The sequence below is a fragment of the Atheta coriaria genome, unplaced genomic scaffold, assembly GCF_025399875.1.
Source record: "Atheta coriaria isolate IRGN ID8LTWV9N9 unplaced genomic scaffold, Caltech_Dcor_3.1 hic_scaffold_9_pilon, whole genome shotgun sequence".
NCBI lineage: Eukaryota > Metazoa > Arthropoda > Insecta > Coleoptera > Staphylinidae > Dalotia > Dalotia coriaria.
Genome location: NW_027045451.1, coordinates 3,591,933 through 3,606,307, shown reverse-complemented (window position 1 = coordinate 3,606,307; position 14,375 = coordinate 3,591,933). Strand labels below are relative to the sequence as shown.

At 37.6% G+C, this 14,375-nt stretch overlaps 4 protein-coding genes across 5 annotated transcripts; 1 reads left to right on the top strand and 3 right to left on the bottom strand.

Moving 5' to 3' along the window:
• Positions 1 to 54: 54 nt before the first annotated feature.
• LOC135799393 (uncharacterized) lies at positions 55 to 1,170 on the bottom strand. The gene is made up of 4 exons (XM_065312491.1): positions 1,033 to 1,170; positions 848 to 972; positions 513 to 682; positions 55 to 457 (listed from the first exon to the last, which is right to left on the bottom strand). Exons 1-4 carry the CDS (start codon positions 1,168 to 1,170, stop codon positions 105 to 107), a joined length of 786 nt encoding a protein of 261 aa, XP_065168563.1. The 3' UTR covers positions 55 to 104.
• On the bottom strand, positions 1,042 to 6,941 carry LOC135799385 (uncharacterized). 2 transcript variants are annotated; one of them, XM_065312473.1, is made up of 13 exons: positions 6,131 to 6,941; positions 5,753 to 5,897; positions 4,926 to 5,693; positions 4,735 to 4,865; positions 4,650 to 4,676; positions 4,393 to 4,557; positions 3,956 to 4,328; positions 3,223 to 3,786; positions 2,991 to 3,165; positions 2,546 to 2,935; positions 2,237 to 2,481; positions 1,660 to 2,182; positions 1,042 to 1,591 (listed from the first exon to the last, which is right to left on the bottom strand). In XM_065312473.1, the coding sequence occupies exons 1-13, from the start codon at positions 6,541 to 6,543 to the stop codon at positions 1,296 to 1,298; spliced, it is 4,215 nt and encodes a 1,404-aa protein (XP_065168545.1). In that variant the 5' UTR covers positions 6,544 to 6,941; the 3' UTR covers positions 1,042 to 1,295. The 2 variants fall into 2 exon arrangements, with proteins under 2 accessions (XP_065168545.1, XP_065168546.1); XM_065312474.1 differs by having other exon boundaries at positions 3,989 to 4,328.
• Positions 6,942 to 7,158: 217 nt separating this feature from the next.
• On the top strand, positions 7,159 to 9,944 carry LOC135799389 (uncharacterized). The gene is made up of 3 exons (XM_065312486.1): positions 7,159 to 8,012; positions 8,069 to 8,913; positions 8,968 to 9,944. The coding sequence occupies exons 1-3, from the start codon at positions 7,159 to 7,161 to the stop codon at positions 9,162 to 9,164; spliced, it is 1,896 nt and encodes a 631-aa protein (XP_065168558.1). The 3' UTR covers positions 9,165 to 9,944.
• A 347-nt stretch (positions 9,945 to 10,291) lies between these two features.
• On the bottom strand, positions 10,292 to 12,237 carry LOC135799392 (testis-specific serine/threonine-protein kinase 3-like). Its single transcript, XM_065312490.1, is given in 7 exon segments — positions 10,292 to 10,536; positions 10,855 to 11,031; positions 11,095 to 11,162; positions 11,165 to 11,367; positions 11,443 to 11,592; positions 11,654 to 11,823; positions 11,900 to 12,237. Coding segments are annotated over 7 exon segments (1,122 nt in total). The 5' UTR covers positions 12,056 to 12,237; the 3' UTR covers positions 10,292 to 10,338.
• Positions 12,238 to 14,375: the final 2,138 nt, after the last annotated feature.

The window sequence follows — 14,375 nt, the reverse complement described above, 5'->3', positions numbered from 1 at the left end:
TATGCCCTATGCAGGCTTCCAACTTGACAAAAATAAACGCGCCAAAAGGGGGAATTTAACTCAAACCGGGTTGAAATACCCGGTACTTATTATATATTTATATATTAAGCTGAAACAAATTTCATAATTGAAGCCTCTAGTTCCTTGCTAACCACAAACGGATCTTCAGTGAGCAGAGGAAGAAGCTCACTCTCTTTGGTTAAAATATCTTCGTCATAATAACTATCCAAGATTATTTCGTCTGTAATTTCCTCAGCTTCCAGTAGACGCAACCACTTCAGTTTCTTATTCAAATCGCGTCCAATAACATAAAGCGCATTCAATTCCTCCGCACTAAACCGGTTACTTTCTTCTAAAAGCCTCCATACTTCTTCTTTCTGCGACTGATATTCGTTGTACATCTCGGTGTGATTCTTTACAATGTATTCGGCACAAATATCCAACAATTTCTTACATTCTAATTGGAACTAACGTCAGCTTAATTTAATTTATTTTATATTAATATCACTTGCCTTGTGGAGTTTTCTTGGAACGCCCCGAACGCCGTTTTACAGGTAGTTTTCTCTTCAAACTTCGCGTTTTCTTCTCAACGGTGGAAGTTTCAACATCTTTAGACAGAACAATTTTTGATGGCGCGGATGATACATCCCGATTAACATAATTCATCAAAACACTTCTAATGCTGAATGAAAATATTATCAATAAAATTATCTAAGCAAGAAGTTTCAATGCAGAAAAACCGGCATTGTAAAGATCAGCAAACAGAAATAAGTAATTTATTTCAAATGTAAACCGTTGTTCTTTACAAAACCTGTAATTCTTCACTGTGAATATAAAAATATATTACTCCTCTGCATCGTAAACGTTCAACGACAAATTTTCCTTACATTTCGGCGGTGGAACAAAGGTAAGGAAGTATTTCAGAATATCTTCAGGTAAATCATTCAGCATTCCCTTCAAAGTCGCCGTGATCTAAAATAATGCAACGTAAATCAATAATAATCAAAATAATTCACTTGCGCTCAACGAGACTTCATCGTATTCACTGTGTGTGGACATATCTTTATTGGAATATTCTTTAATTGCTTGCAAAGCCCCATAGAGAATATGTAAACGGTCTTCGAAGTGAATTTTCAGCACGCGCATCAGCAAAGCGTCGGTGCCCTCCATACTTAAGTAACGTTAATTAAATGATAATTGTTGTGTTCTTGACATTTTGAATAATCAAAGCTGTCTCTGATAAAACTATGTGTAATTGTTATTTGAACTGTTTATCTAGACATTTATTATCGCGATTATCGAGAGTCCCTCATCTTTTTAAGAAAATTAATCAACACATCAAATCTTTCCTTGACCTGATCCAGAGTACGATTTTTTAACTGTACTAGAATGCGTTTGAATGCTATGTCTATGACTTCTTCTTTTTGAAACGTCTCCAGAATGACTTTATCTTCTTCCCTCGTCCAAGGTTGGATTGTTGGCTCTAATGATGAAGCTGTTGTTGTATTTATAGGTTCACCATCATTGCCAGATACAGATACATCACTATCGGAGTTGTTGTCTTGAGAAGTTTCAAATTCTTCACAGCATTCTAAGTTTTAACAATTTGTCGCAATTATTTACTCATAAAAATCATTCTGTTTGTTAATTTTTACTTACCACTTTCTGATTCAGCACTCTCTTGACATGGTTCAGGACTTAGTCTAATTTCGAGTGAATCCATTGATGTGTTACAGTCCCATTCTTGAGGTTCATCCGCTAAAAGCATTGGTGTCACGTCCACAACGTCTATAGAAGTCGTCCTAGGTCGACAAACAATCTCTTCTTCATCGCGGTCAGTCGTCTCTTTCGGTGAATCTTCGATGATCATTTTGGTTTCGGCAACCAACGATTCTTTTTCAACATCTTTACTATCTACATTTACTTTCTTCCTTGGTTTTCGTTTCTTTATAGTCTTTACAAGTCGTTGTTGCTTCTTTTCAGGGGGTTCCTCGTCACTGCTCTGGCGTGTTTCGTCTTGACTATCTTTACCCGGCGATATTAATTTCACCGGACTGGTGTCGGATCGCTTTTTCAAAGAGCCTGAAAGTCGCGCTCTGTGGTCCACGCTTGTATCTTCAAATGTAATTTTAGCTGGACGGAGACCTTTACCGGTTTGAAGAAACACACGTCCTTGCATAAACTATAAATTATGATTTAATTAATTTTTTTTTAGAATATTATTGAAAAGTATTACTTTAGTTCCACAGGGTGTACAATGTTGCGACCTTGCTTTAAATCTATCATCCTCTACACTATGACAATTACAAATGCAGTTTGGCCCTCCATATGGATCCTCCACCTCAGGCAGCACTAAATGTTCAAAAGTGTCATCTGTATCCTTACTCAAGCAAATTGTCTCCCACGCGCCGTTAATCAGTCTTGCAGGTGGTTTTTCCATTGGAAATATTTGTAAAAACCAATCAGTCAACAAACCATTACCTATTTACCAATTAAAAGTAAAATTCAAGCGCTTGATTAATTCAAATAGTAACTTTTAATATACCTTTCAAAAGCGGCAAAACGGAACTCTTAACTTGCGCCATTGTTACGTCGTTGCGCGTTGATAAATCAGTAATAGCCCTATATATTTTACGAACTTGTGACGGTTGATCTTGGAAAAACAATTCTAACTTGCGCAGAAAAAGTGACATGTTACTCATAATTAAAAACGGCACAAGTTTACCCAAAGTTTTCGCCTGCAGGCTATCGAAAAACAGCAAAAACTCGTCCATAATATCAGGATGTTTGTTACCCATAATTTCTGACACTTGATTGTAGAGAACTTTTGGTGAAGTTTGATGTTCGTCAAAATCATTTAACGCCGCCATAAATTTGTGAAAATCTTCCATTGAGAGTGTGTCTTGCACTTTATCATAAAAAGCTTGAATAAAACCTGTAAAATCGCAAAAATAAAGAAGCTGATTACATATTAATTAATTATTTCGTACGATCACGTTTTTCTTTGATAACATCCCCATCTTCGTCAGTCAATAACCGAAGGTTGTCCTCAAAATCCCGCTTTAATTTAGCGCGCTTCTTTTCCAAACCAGTAGGTCGACGTTTTACTACCGATTTAATCGTTGAACTGGCCACCACCAATGCATTAATATCATCTAAATTATCCTAGAATTAAAATCATTTAATCAAGATTGAAGTTATACAAGTCTTCAACAAAATTACCTTTTCTTCTGCCATTGAAATATTATCACAAAGTGTAGTCTCTGATACTGTGCTGTCAACCATAATACCCTCTTCATTACTTGTAGATGAAGAAACTTCAATTAAATCTTCATTCAAATTACTTAAATTATTTTCCTCTTCATCATTATCTAAAGTATTAGGGCTACATTCAGATTCAGATAAATTTGATGTACTGGATGCAGCAGTTGTAACATCTAAACTTGGCATGCTAGACATTGTAGATTTAGATTTTTTGTTAAATATTGATGAATTAAACTTGATTTTTAATACAGCTTCAGGTATATTTATGACTTTCTTAACTCCTGGTGTAGCAAGTTTAAATAAACTCTTTTTGCACTTTGGTGTGGATGCATAAAGCTCATCCCCCACAAAAAATTCGTATGGTGTATTATTTTTGGGTTGTACTGAAACTTCCTGCAGCTTTGGTCTGGGGCTTTTTTGTACCTTGGAGGTGATTTGTGTTGGTCGTCGACGCGCAAACTTTTTGTTATACACAGGTGGTTTAGTCACCTTCGTAATCGGCTGTGAGTTAGTTACTGGTACCTAAAATAATAATTAGTTTTCAAAAAAAGATTTGTGTAACAAACTTTACAATTGTTTCAATGGCATTCGCTTTTAGGTTGGAGTTATGATTAGTGATGAGTGTCATCGCCACCAGATGGCGCGAGACAGCTGTTTTCAAAATATGAATGGCGTGATGTAATAAACGTACCGAATTGTTTTCTACACGACTACAAACACTTACAGTTGCCGACACCGGATGAATATAGTCTCTCCACAAATACGGTAGTTCGTTGGGGTTACGCTTACAAGGCGGAATATTTAAATACTCCTTCGCAGGAACGACAAAATGTGTGGTAGGCCAGACGATATTCTTCTCAAAGTACAATTTGATCGGATTTTGATCTTTCGAGAAGCGGAAAGCACAAACGTGCTTAAATAATCTATCAGTATCTTTACTAGGCATCATAAACTTTCGAATGCAGTGGCAGACGTCATGTAATTTCACTTCACCATTTTTCTTTAAATGGTACTCATCTTGTTTGAGATACGGCGTAAACTGATCTAAACCTAATGCTATTAATCTAAAACAATTGCCGACATAAGATTTATATACATACATTAAAATATTCATTAAAATATTCTTACTCATTTTCAGATGAAGTAAAACCAATAATTTTGGGGTTTGCTTCAACGTATTGAATTCTCGGCAGCAAACTCGGGTAGACAAACAGGTTGCTCTTTGAAATAGTCTCCATTAATAACTTTGGAAATTTTGGAACGTAGAATAATCCTGCTGCTTTGGCTTGTTTCCTAATACACAATTAAATATTTGTTATAATTAAAACTTAGAGGAAAACAATGCAAAATGCCTCAAAAAGAAAAACAAAGTTTCTTTAACTTACGCTTCAGAAATAGTCTTTGCCAATTGCCTAAAATACAACAATTTAGTAAATAACATTCATTAAAACTTCACAATTTAAATCTTACTGTTTATATTCCCTTATCACAGTTGTGTCACACGAAAATTTCGCTTTCCAGTCGTTTACAACAGCTAAAGCTTCGCTGATATTTGAACAATCATAAAATGTCTGCCCCGAAGCAGACTCCTGTAAATCATCCTGTAAAATTAAAATTAATTAAACGCATTTTTTATTTATTTACTCATTGAATTAACTCACTAAACATGTTTCGAATTTATTCGAAATCAAATCCAATTCAGGATGCTGAAAAGTCATCATAAAACCCTGCGTTAAAAGTTGAATGTGCTGTCGCAATTGTTGTTCAAACAACGCCTTTTGATCCTCGTTCATTATAAACATACTATAACCTATTATCACAACGTTACTCAACGTCGTATTCAACTGCGGATATGAATACTCCACGGTTGTATTGTCAGACTTCTCAGGTTCCTCTGGCTGCTCATCCTGTTCGGGAAAATAATTGTTAAAATTGTCAGCGTAGTCCATTAATTCACCGATGAGATCGTTTAACTCTTTGCGGGTAATATTGACGGCCCTATCCGTACGCAACTCTTCGACATCGATAACTTCCTCGTCTGCTAAAACATTATACTCTGGATCATGGTCTTCATCTTCCTGCATTGTGGCTGACACTTCAGCCAACGGTCGTGTGAATCCTTTGAGGAAGTTTTTCCAATCCTCATCGCATTCGTAATCCATTTCGTACATATCTGTGGTGATATCAGGTGGAATAAAGGTGGATTCGATGTCTTCCAGTGGTGTATTGCTGAGACATAGTTTTGATCTAGTTCGGCGTGCGATGTTCGCTTCTTCGATTTCTTTGGCATGTGCATCGTTTTTGTCGAGAGGAATTTTGAATGCACCATCTTCTGTCCAGTTGGTTTGTGTGCTGCAATCTGCTGAGTGAATTGGTGTGGATGGTTGTGTGGATTCACTTGTAAAGGATAAGTTGTGCTCATCTTCACTCTTAAGAAATTAACAATGCAATGAATACATGTTTTTTTTAGGGAATAATACAGACTTACATCTTCTGTGGGTACTTCTTCAACTGGCACATACTCATCTTCAGAGGAATCTTCCTCTGGCAATTCTTCATTAATTAAAACATGAGTTTCAGATGGTTCTTCGTCGGAGTCTCTGGGCCAGAACGGTGTTTCAACTGACAATTCCCTTCAAAAGCAAAACAATCTTGTTTGTGCTTTCTACATTTATTCAAATTATTCATAAATTAAACTCTACTTTGTTATATCTTGAAAATCAATTCATAACTGCTATAAACAACCTAGTTATTATACTCTGGTAGTAATAAAGGTACTAATAAAGAATCAAATAACAACTTTAATGAATTTTACTCCATGATCTACTTGGAAACCATAAATTTATAAAACATAGATTTCACTTACCTGGCTTTTGCCCTTGTAATCTTTGGTTCATACTGCATGGTAAACTCTTCAGTAGGGTTCTCTGCATGTTTAACAAATGCAATAACTTGTTCATTGGTAATAACCTGTCTGATAATGTTTTTGACTTGTACATTCTTCAAGTTGTTTTTAGCAGCTTTTTCATCAAGAGCATTCTCAAACTCTTCCTCAATATCTTCAAGGAGCTGCTTATCGATGTCTGAAATATCGATTACCTTTCTCTTTCTAGTTACCTTCTTAGGAGTTTCAATGACCAATTTCTCTTCATCCGATGCTTCGTCCACTTGCAAATCCAAGATTTCATCGGATGGTAACGGCGAATCACTGGTGTGCGACAACACTTCTAAACTACACCCTTCCGACATATCTACACCGGCATTACACAAAACTCTCATACGGTAAACTGCGTGAAGATTAATTAGCAGACAAACGGCAGAATGCCGATTAAGAAATGTTTTTGAAATTGTTCCGATTACTTTAGATGGTATGTTGGTTATGATCAGTATGTTTGGCCTTCTATTAGTACCAAATCAATTCACGGCGGCGCCAAAGTATAACTTTTAATATCATATCAAATTTCAGTCAATAACACGTTAATTCTAAATTATGCTTTATAGAATAATTATTTAGTATAATAAATTTCTTGAAATAATAAAATGTTGATAAGAAAATCTTTATTTAGCGCTATTTTTATTTGAAAAATGTTCCATTTTACGCACTAAAATTCTGTGCAGATGGCGCTAGCGGGCCGTAATAAAAATTCGAAGGTTAAATCGACAGACGCGACAGATGCTTTTACAAATAAACATGGCGTTTAAATGCTGTCACAAATTGTTGAAAATAAAAACTTGCCAATAATGGACACATGCCCAACTGTATCAATTCGCACACCGTGAACTTATGTAAGTTGAACAACTTACATCGCAACTTGGTACTGATGGTCAATTGCCCTGAAGGTCTCTCTCAATCGAAACTTGCTACGCACATTTTGTTGGTTATGTTACCATCGAATGAACACAATGAATTCGGCCGAAGATTTACCATCAAATATCATAAATGACTGCTCGGATAATGAAAGCACACCTGCTCCTGATCCAAATGCTAATCTGAGAGACACCAGTCGCGGTGCCATCCCGAAGAAAACAAAGTCTCTGCCTACAGGCTCCACAAAGCCAATGAAGTCTGTGTCATCTGCATCATCAACATCTAAGAAAAACATCAAACTAAACAACAACATTGAGAACATGTCAACACTAAATACTACTGCTGATGAAGTCCCCAAAGTTAATGGTGTTACCAGCAATGGCCTATGCACAAATCATTACTTGAATGATTTGTTGGAGCCTTCTTGTTCAAGTAGAGATGTTTATTGCAAATTTGATGTGCATGAAAGAGATACAGCAAGTGATAGTGATGCAGTTGACAATGATAGTGATGCTGATACTGAACTGCTGTCAGTCTCAGAGGATGGTTGTATTTATACTTATAAAGGTGATAATAATGCAGACCTTCCAAGTTCATTCTTTGATATACCACCAGAGATTCCTGAAAATCAACAAGACCAACCTGCTGTTGAAGAGGTGGTGAACAGGCAGGATGCTTCAAGTCCAGAGATGGACTATCTGGAGATGGATTTTGATCCTTCTAATAATGGTGATGGAGATTCTGCCTCAGAAAATGAGATGCCAATGCAAGAGGAAGAAGAGGAAGCCAGTCCACACAATGAAGAAGAAACTGCAAATAATTTACAAGATGTAGAAGCAAGTACAAGTGGATTAAATAATGTTAACCCAACTGGAACTTTTAATGCTGTAAATGTTGGTGATGCAAGTCCTCTGCAGGAAATTGCAGCAAATGTTGAAAGGTAGCACTTTCCCCCTACGAAAATAGAATTTGTATTAATTTTAATTTGTTTTACAGATGGGTTGAAAATAATGCTTCAGTACCACTCCCAGTGGCTCCTGTGATGACACCTGATGAAGGCAAAGTAATGCCTTGGTCATGCACGCTCGCACAACGCACGAAATCGAAATATCTGCGTTATACGAAACGCGTGCATTGCTCGCGCGGCGAATTAATATCACCCAGTGAGGTGCCATCTACATCTTTTAAGATTGTTATGGTCCGCCCGGAATCATTGGAGGAACCTGCTATGATTTGGTCTCGTGAGGAAGCCAATCTCAAGCAGGTAACGCAGATTGGTCCGTCATCATGTGGCGCAACAGCTGTTTTAAACGTATTGAACGCGCTGCGGTTTCCGGTGCCTTCCTTGGAGAAGCTTCGTGAGTTCGTGACGACGCGCATGCGAGAAAATAACAGCCCGCTGACTAAATATTTGATGTCGCGCAGTCGAGCTGGCTCGACGCATAAAGATCTCATCGATGGTTTGCATGAGATCTCTAATGGTACAATTTACGCGCGATTTTTTCATATGTATCCTGAGCGCGTGGTGAATCTGTACAAATGGCTGGGTTTTTGGATTACAAATGGTGCTGTGCCCATTGCTACGTTAAACTTGCAGAAATGCGTAGGAACAATTCCGGATGCTTGGCATCATCAGATGATTTACGGCGTTGATTCAATCGGAATTCATCTGACGAATCCGATGGAGCATGTGGAGGCGGGTTTGTTATGGCCGCAGCTTTGTTCTGAATCTGTTTTGATGGTTCGGCGGAGTGATGTGCTTTCACGATGGAATTTCAATACGGATTTGCCGGATCTGATGCGAATCAACGATGTCCGATGGCAGCGATTAAATGTTGTTGGTAAGTGCATTGGCAAAATGTTTGATAATGTTATTAATTGTGTTGCTCTTTCAGGTCAAGTAGCGAATGTTGTCCACGAGAACAGTCGTGAACTACGGCAGGGATTCACAAACACGTCGCATATTCGCATTCCTGCTGCGTACTCATCAGGAATAACTTTAGCCACGTCGGTTAATTCACCGGCGTACGCCCTACTGAAGCAGGCGCCCGAACTGCCACTTCTCGGCACGCAGGACGCCGCTTCCAATTAGCGGTTTGTGTTTCGATTCATAATTTAGTTGTACATTTGTAAATATCCCAGACGTTTAATTAATTTTTACGCTTCTACGAGCTAGTAGAATAGAATTGACAATTATTTGTAACAAATAGAATCTAAAACGCGTTTCGATTTTACGTTGAACTGGAAGTGCGTACGATTAAAAAACTGAATAAGAAAAATGTGATAACTATTTTGTAGCATCTGGTCATCGTTGTTTTTGGCAAAATTTAGCGGAAGAAAAAGTGAAGTTAGCATATTATTGTAATATGAATGTGCCATTTTTCGTTGTGTATTCAGATCCAGGTAAACAAGAGCACCAAAGAAGCGGAAACGTCAATGATGACATCACATACACACACACACACTGGCAGAAACATATTTAGACAATATATACTCTTATTGCAAAGTAATTGTAAGCAGAATGTGGGAAACAAGTAAACATTAATTATTCATATGCTGCCCGGAAAATGAACCTTTATGAGGGTAGCGGTTCAAGCGCGACCCATTATGTTGCCTACGCCGCCAACGAGGGCTCTATATTTATTACATACTAATATTCATTCATTACAAACCAAACTGTTTGCTGGGAATATGTATGGGAAGTTATGTCACTTTACTTTTCGAATGGAATGCGCTAATGTACGCATTATTACACTCTTTTCATTGTATTACCATAATATGACAACTTATGTACGAACAATGTATCGGTTTTTAATGTAAATACGCAAACGAATATTTATCTCGAGAATTACAGAATTATTTAAACTGGTAATTGGATGTTTTACTTCTGCTATTTTGTTTATTCTCGTTTTCTTAACGAAACAAAACAATCTTTTTTTGTGGGCCTTCAAAATGTTATTTGAGTATCTTTTTTAAAAGTTCTCGGGTAATTAGTTATCTCGTTTACCAATTACTCAGCGAAGGCAATACGCGGTAATAACACAATATGTTTCACGGAAATTTAAATTTAATTCCAATAAGTAAATTCTATTACGATCGGGTAAAGAATTATAGTGGTACTTACATGAATTTTGATGAATTGTGATGAATGATGGTGTTGCAATGCACATTTTGCTTATTCCTAAGCAAAAATACACAATATCCAATGTTTATCCTCACTTTTCCAGCATAAAATCAAGTTTTATTGTTTATTATCGCGATTTGTGTTATTTTCGATTCCTCGTGGTGGTTTCATCAGATGAATCCGGCAACTGCTGCCCAATCGGTGTCTCCTCATCCGTGCTGTACACATTCTTATCACGTTTTTTAGCCTTCGCACGAAGCTGTTCTTTGGTCACAAGTTGGGCAACTGCTTCCTCCTTGCTGGAGATCGTCGCGAGTTTGCCCTGCGATTGTTCCGACTCCTAAGAGCAACAAAATGATTTACACCTTTGTGCACTGCCATTGTGATAGTGTTGTTTGTTTGGCACTAGTAGTGATATGCTTGTGGTTTGTAGTAGTCGGTAGAGCGTGCGGGGATCGCCGCGATCTGGTGGGGCAGTTCCTCGGTGTTGGTTTTGTTTGACTTGAAAATTTTGTATTCGCCCGCAATCTGAAACCGTCAAACATATCACTACGTTGTGATATGGCGTGTATCTTGTAGGTATATTTCGTTGCGATTTGGAAATTAGGCGCTGAAAGCTGAGATAGACATGCAAACATTTCAAATATGAGTGGCTTACCGAACTCTGTTCGCGGCTGCTGCCTGGCTTCTCGCCCGAATAGTTGTACCACGGGTCGCTCTTGATAGTTGAGATGCGGGCGCGCGTTTTTAGCGGCGCGAGAATCTTATTGATGAGGGTCTTACACGCCGTCGACGCTTTTGGGTCTTTGGGAAAGGTCACCTTGTTCGACACTTGCTGCAGACGTGCAAAAATATAATTTAATTCATACTAGACTTTGGTTCTTTTCAATTCGCGTACCTTCAGCAGTAAAGTGTAATTTGTGTCGTCGAAAGGCAGTCGACCAAAGATCATCGCGTAAAGAACAACCCCATTGACCATATATCCGAATATTGCGGTTGATAGGGAATGCCTCTCAAGATCTCCGGCGACGCGTACGCATAACTGCCGCAAAAGGTCTCGCTGAGCACTTGATGGCCATTCTGCTGCTTGACGTAGGAGCGCGCGAAGCCAAAATCCGATACTTTGATGTTCATATTACCGTCCATGAGGAGGTTCTCGCACTTGATATCTCTACAAACAAGCCGGCAACCAAACCCATCAAATTATACTCACGCAAACACAAATATTAACACTTCTTTGTGTTACCTATGAACCACTCCTCGGTCATGGCAATACTCGATGGCTTCCACCAACTGTCGGAACCAGCGTCGTGCCCTACCCTCGGGAATGTAAGATTCCTTCCGAATAATGTCCAGTAAACTGCCATTATCAGCATATTCCATCACAATGTAAACTCTTCATAATAATCACAAATAAATTTAACATTTAACATTAAGTTAATATATGTACATTATACCTATGAGTAGTTTCAATAGCCTGAAGGAATCTAATTAAATTAGGATGTTTCAATCCTTTGACCACCTCGATTTCCCTCGGTAGAAACTTCTTCAAATAATCCTCGGGTGCCGTGTATTTGCTGACGATCTTAATGGCTACATTTCCTCCGTGTAATTCGCTGTGCGCCATCTTAAAATGCATAAAAAAGAAGCAAATCTTTACCGAACTCAATGGAAGATGACGGAGCGTAGTTAGCCGTTCATACCCTGACCGTGGCATAGGAGCCTGAGCCGATGGTTTTGCCGAGAAAGTAGCCATGGCTCTCAAGGACAGTCTTTCGATCCTTGGAGTTATCTATGGCCTGAGAGGGGTGAGACTGGTGTGCTGTCTGATGATGTACGCTGTTGACTGGAGAAGGCATTGCATTACAAACGGCTGCAAATTAATTCATGTTCCCCGGCTTGCAGCGAGATTATATTCGTAAGGATATTATATTATTGTGTAAAACGGTGCTTGAATGATGCTTTTATACTTGTGGTAAACAGAAATGAACGTTTTTCAAAGTTGTAAAAGAGAACTTGGTAATTTTGACAAAAAATTTTGATAGACATTTAATGTGACGTTAAAAACACTAAAAACAAAATATTTTAGTTTTAAATCACAAAATGTAAGAAAATTTAGTTAAAAATAAAATTTTCTGTTTAACTGATCAAAAATCAAATCATGTTTGATTGGTTCTGATTTTTCATTATTTCATTTTTTATGATTGCGCTTCTGCCTTGAAAAACGGTTAAAGATGAAAATTCCAGCCCCCACATCGCAATAATATGCGAAAACGACGCATTACCCGGTAGCACTTGTCCACTCCGCGACGTCCGTCGATCCGAATGAAATTTTGCACGGTCCGTTTTATTAGAATTCCGGCATTTCGCTTAGTTTACATAAAATTCGCCCATTTTCCGCACAACCTCGTCCTCGTCCAGGAGTGCGGACTGTCCTCGTGCAAACACCAATATACATACGCACCAAAGAACCACTAAACATTATTGCTTTTAATAACAAGCCGGCATACGAGGGGAGCATTCACCATATAATATAACAGTTACAGCGTAATGCGACAAGCAGCCGAGGGTCGCCACATCCCTTTTTTATGATTTTTATTACACTTTTATTATTTTTACTACTATCTCTCGTGCCGGCGGCGGCTGCCGGCAATTTTTTTCCCGTTTAAACTTTTCACGCATTCTAGTACCCAGCGTCGACATATGCGAAAAGTTGTGACCGTTTACATTTTAGTTTCGCAGCTTCGCAATTACAACTTTTACGGTTTTTACAATCCGCCGTGCAGGCGGATTGTTTTATTTTTCCACGACCACCACCCAGTTTTTCACCCGACAATGGCGAAAACAAACGTAATCATATTTGGCTGCTTTTCGTTTACTGAACAAACACAAATATTTATTTGTTTGCGCAGAAATTAAACACACATCAAATCCGTTCGGATGGCGTGTGCTTTGAATGTATTAGCACATAATTTAATGGATTTCGTATCAATCATCTTTTTGTCGGGAGATGCAAGTATTGCTTTCATGTACCGCATGGAAATCTGGTAATGTGATGGATTATTGTTTGTGATTCGCTGTCATCGGCCAGTGCTTTGAAGTCATCCACCTTAGAATTCACCACGTGAAGAATCGAGACTGTCTTCCATATCGAGCAGTTTAATGCAGTAATGTGTTGTGTATGTACACGTACACAAAAAATTTTAATTCATAAAAATAAATGTGCAATAAATGTGATGGGAATATCTTCTAAACGAAGAGAGATAGAAATCTGCAAATTGTTGATTATGAAAGATTGGAAAATTCTCTATCAGATAAAAATATAAAATAATTATATTTCCTACAGTAAAAGGTCGAAAAACGCGACTAAAAGTGCTAAAAAGTGACATTTTTCAATTTTGCCCATTTTATTCAATCGCGAATATCTCGTAAACTAAAAGAGATAAATAAGATCTGATCGCAGCGTCTTAATCTACGGACTATTCTCTATCAGATAGGATAGTTAAAACGGAAATCTGAGAGATGAAATTTTAATTCTTAAGAAAAAATTGCCAAGGGGGGGTGCTTGATACTTTTTTTCGACGATTTTCAAAATTAATATCTCTTAAACTAAAAGCGATAGCTACCAACGAATTGTTGATTATGAAAGATTGGAAAATTCTCTATCAGATAAAAATATAAAATAATTATATTTCCTACAGTAAAAGGTCGAAAAACGCGACTAAAAGTGCTAAAAAGTGACATTTTGCAATTTTTGCCCATTTTATTCAATCGCGAATATCTCGTAAACTAAAAGAGATAAATAAGATCTGATCGCAGCGTCTTAATCTACGGACTATTTTCTATCAGATAGGATAGTTAAAAGGGAAATCTGAGAGATGAAATTTTAAGTCTTAAGAAAAAATTGCCAAGGGGGGGTGCTTGATACTTTTTTTCGACGATTTTCAAAAATTCATATCTCTTAAACTAAAAGAGATAGCTACCAACGAATTGTTGATTATGAAAGATTGGAAAATTCTCTATCAGATAAAAATATAAAATAATTATATTTCCTACAGTAAAAGGTCGAAAAACGCGACTAAAAGTGCTAAAAAGTGACATTTTGCAATTTTTGCCCATTTTATTCAATCGCGAATATCTCGTAAACTAAAAGAGATAAATAAGATCTGATCGCAGCGT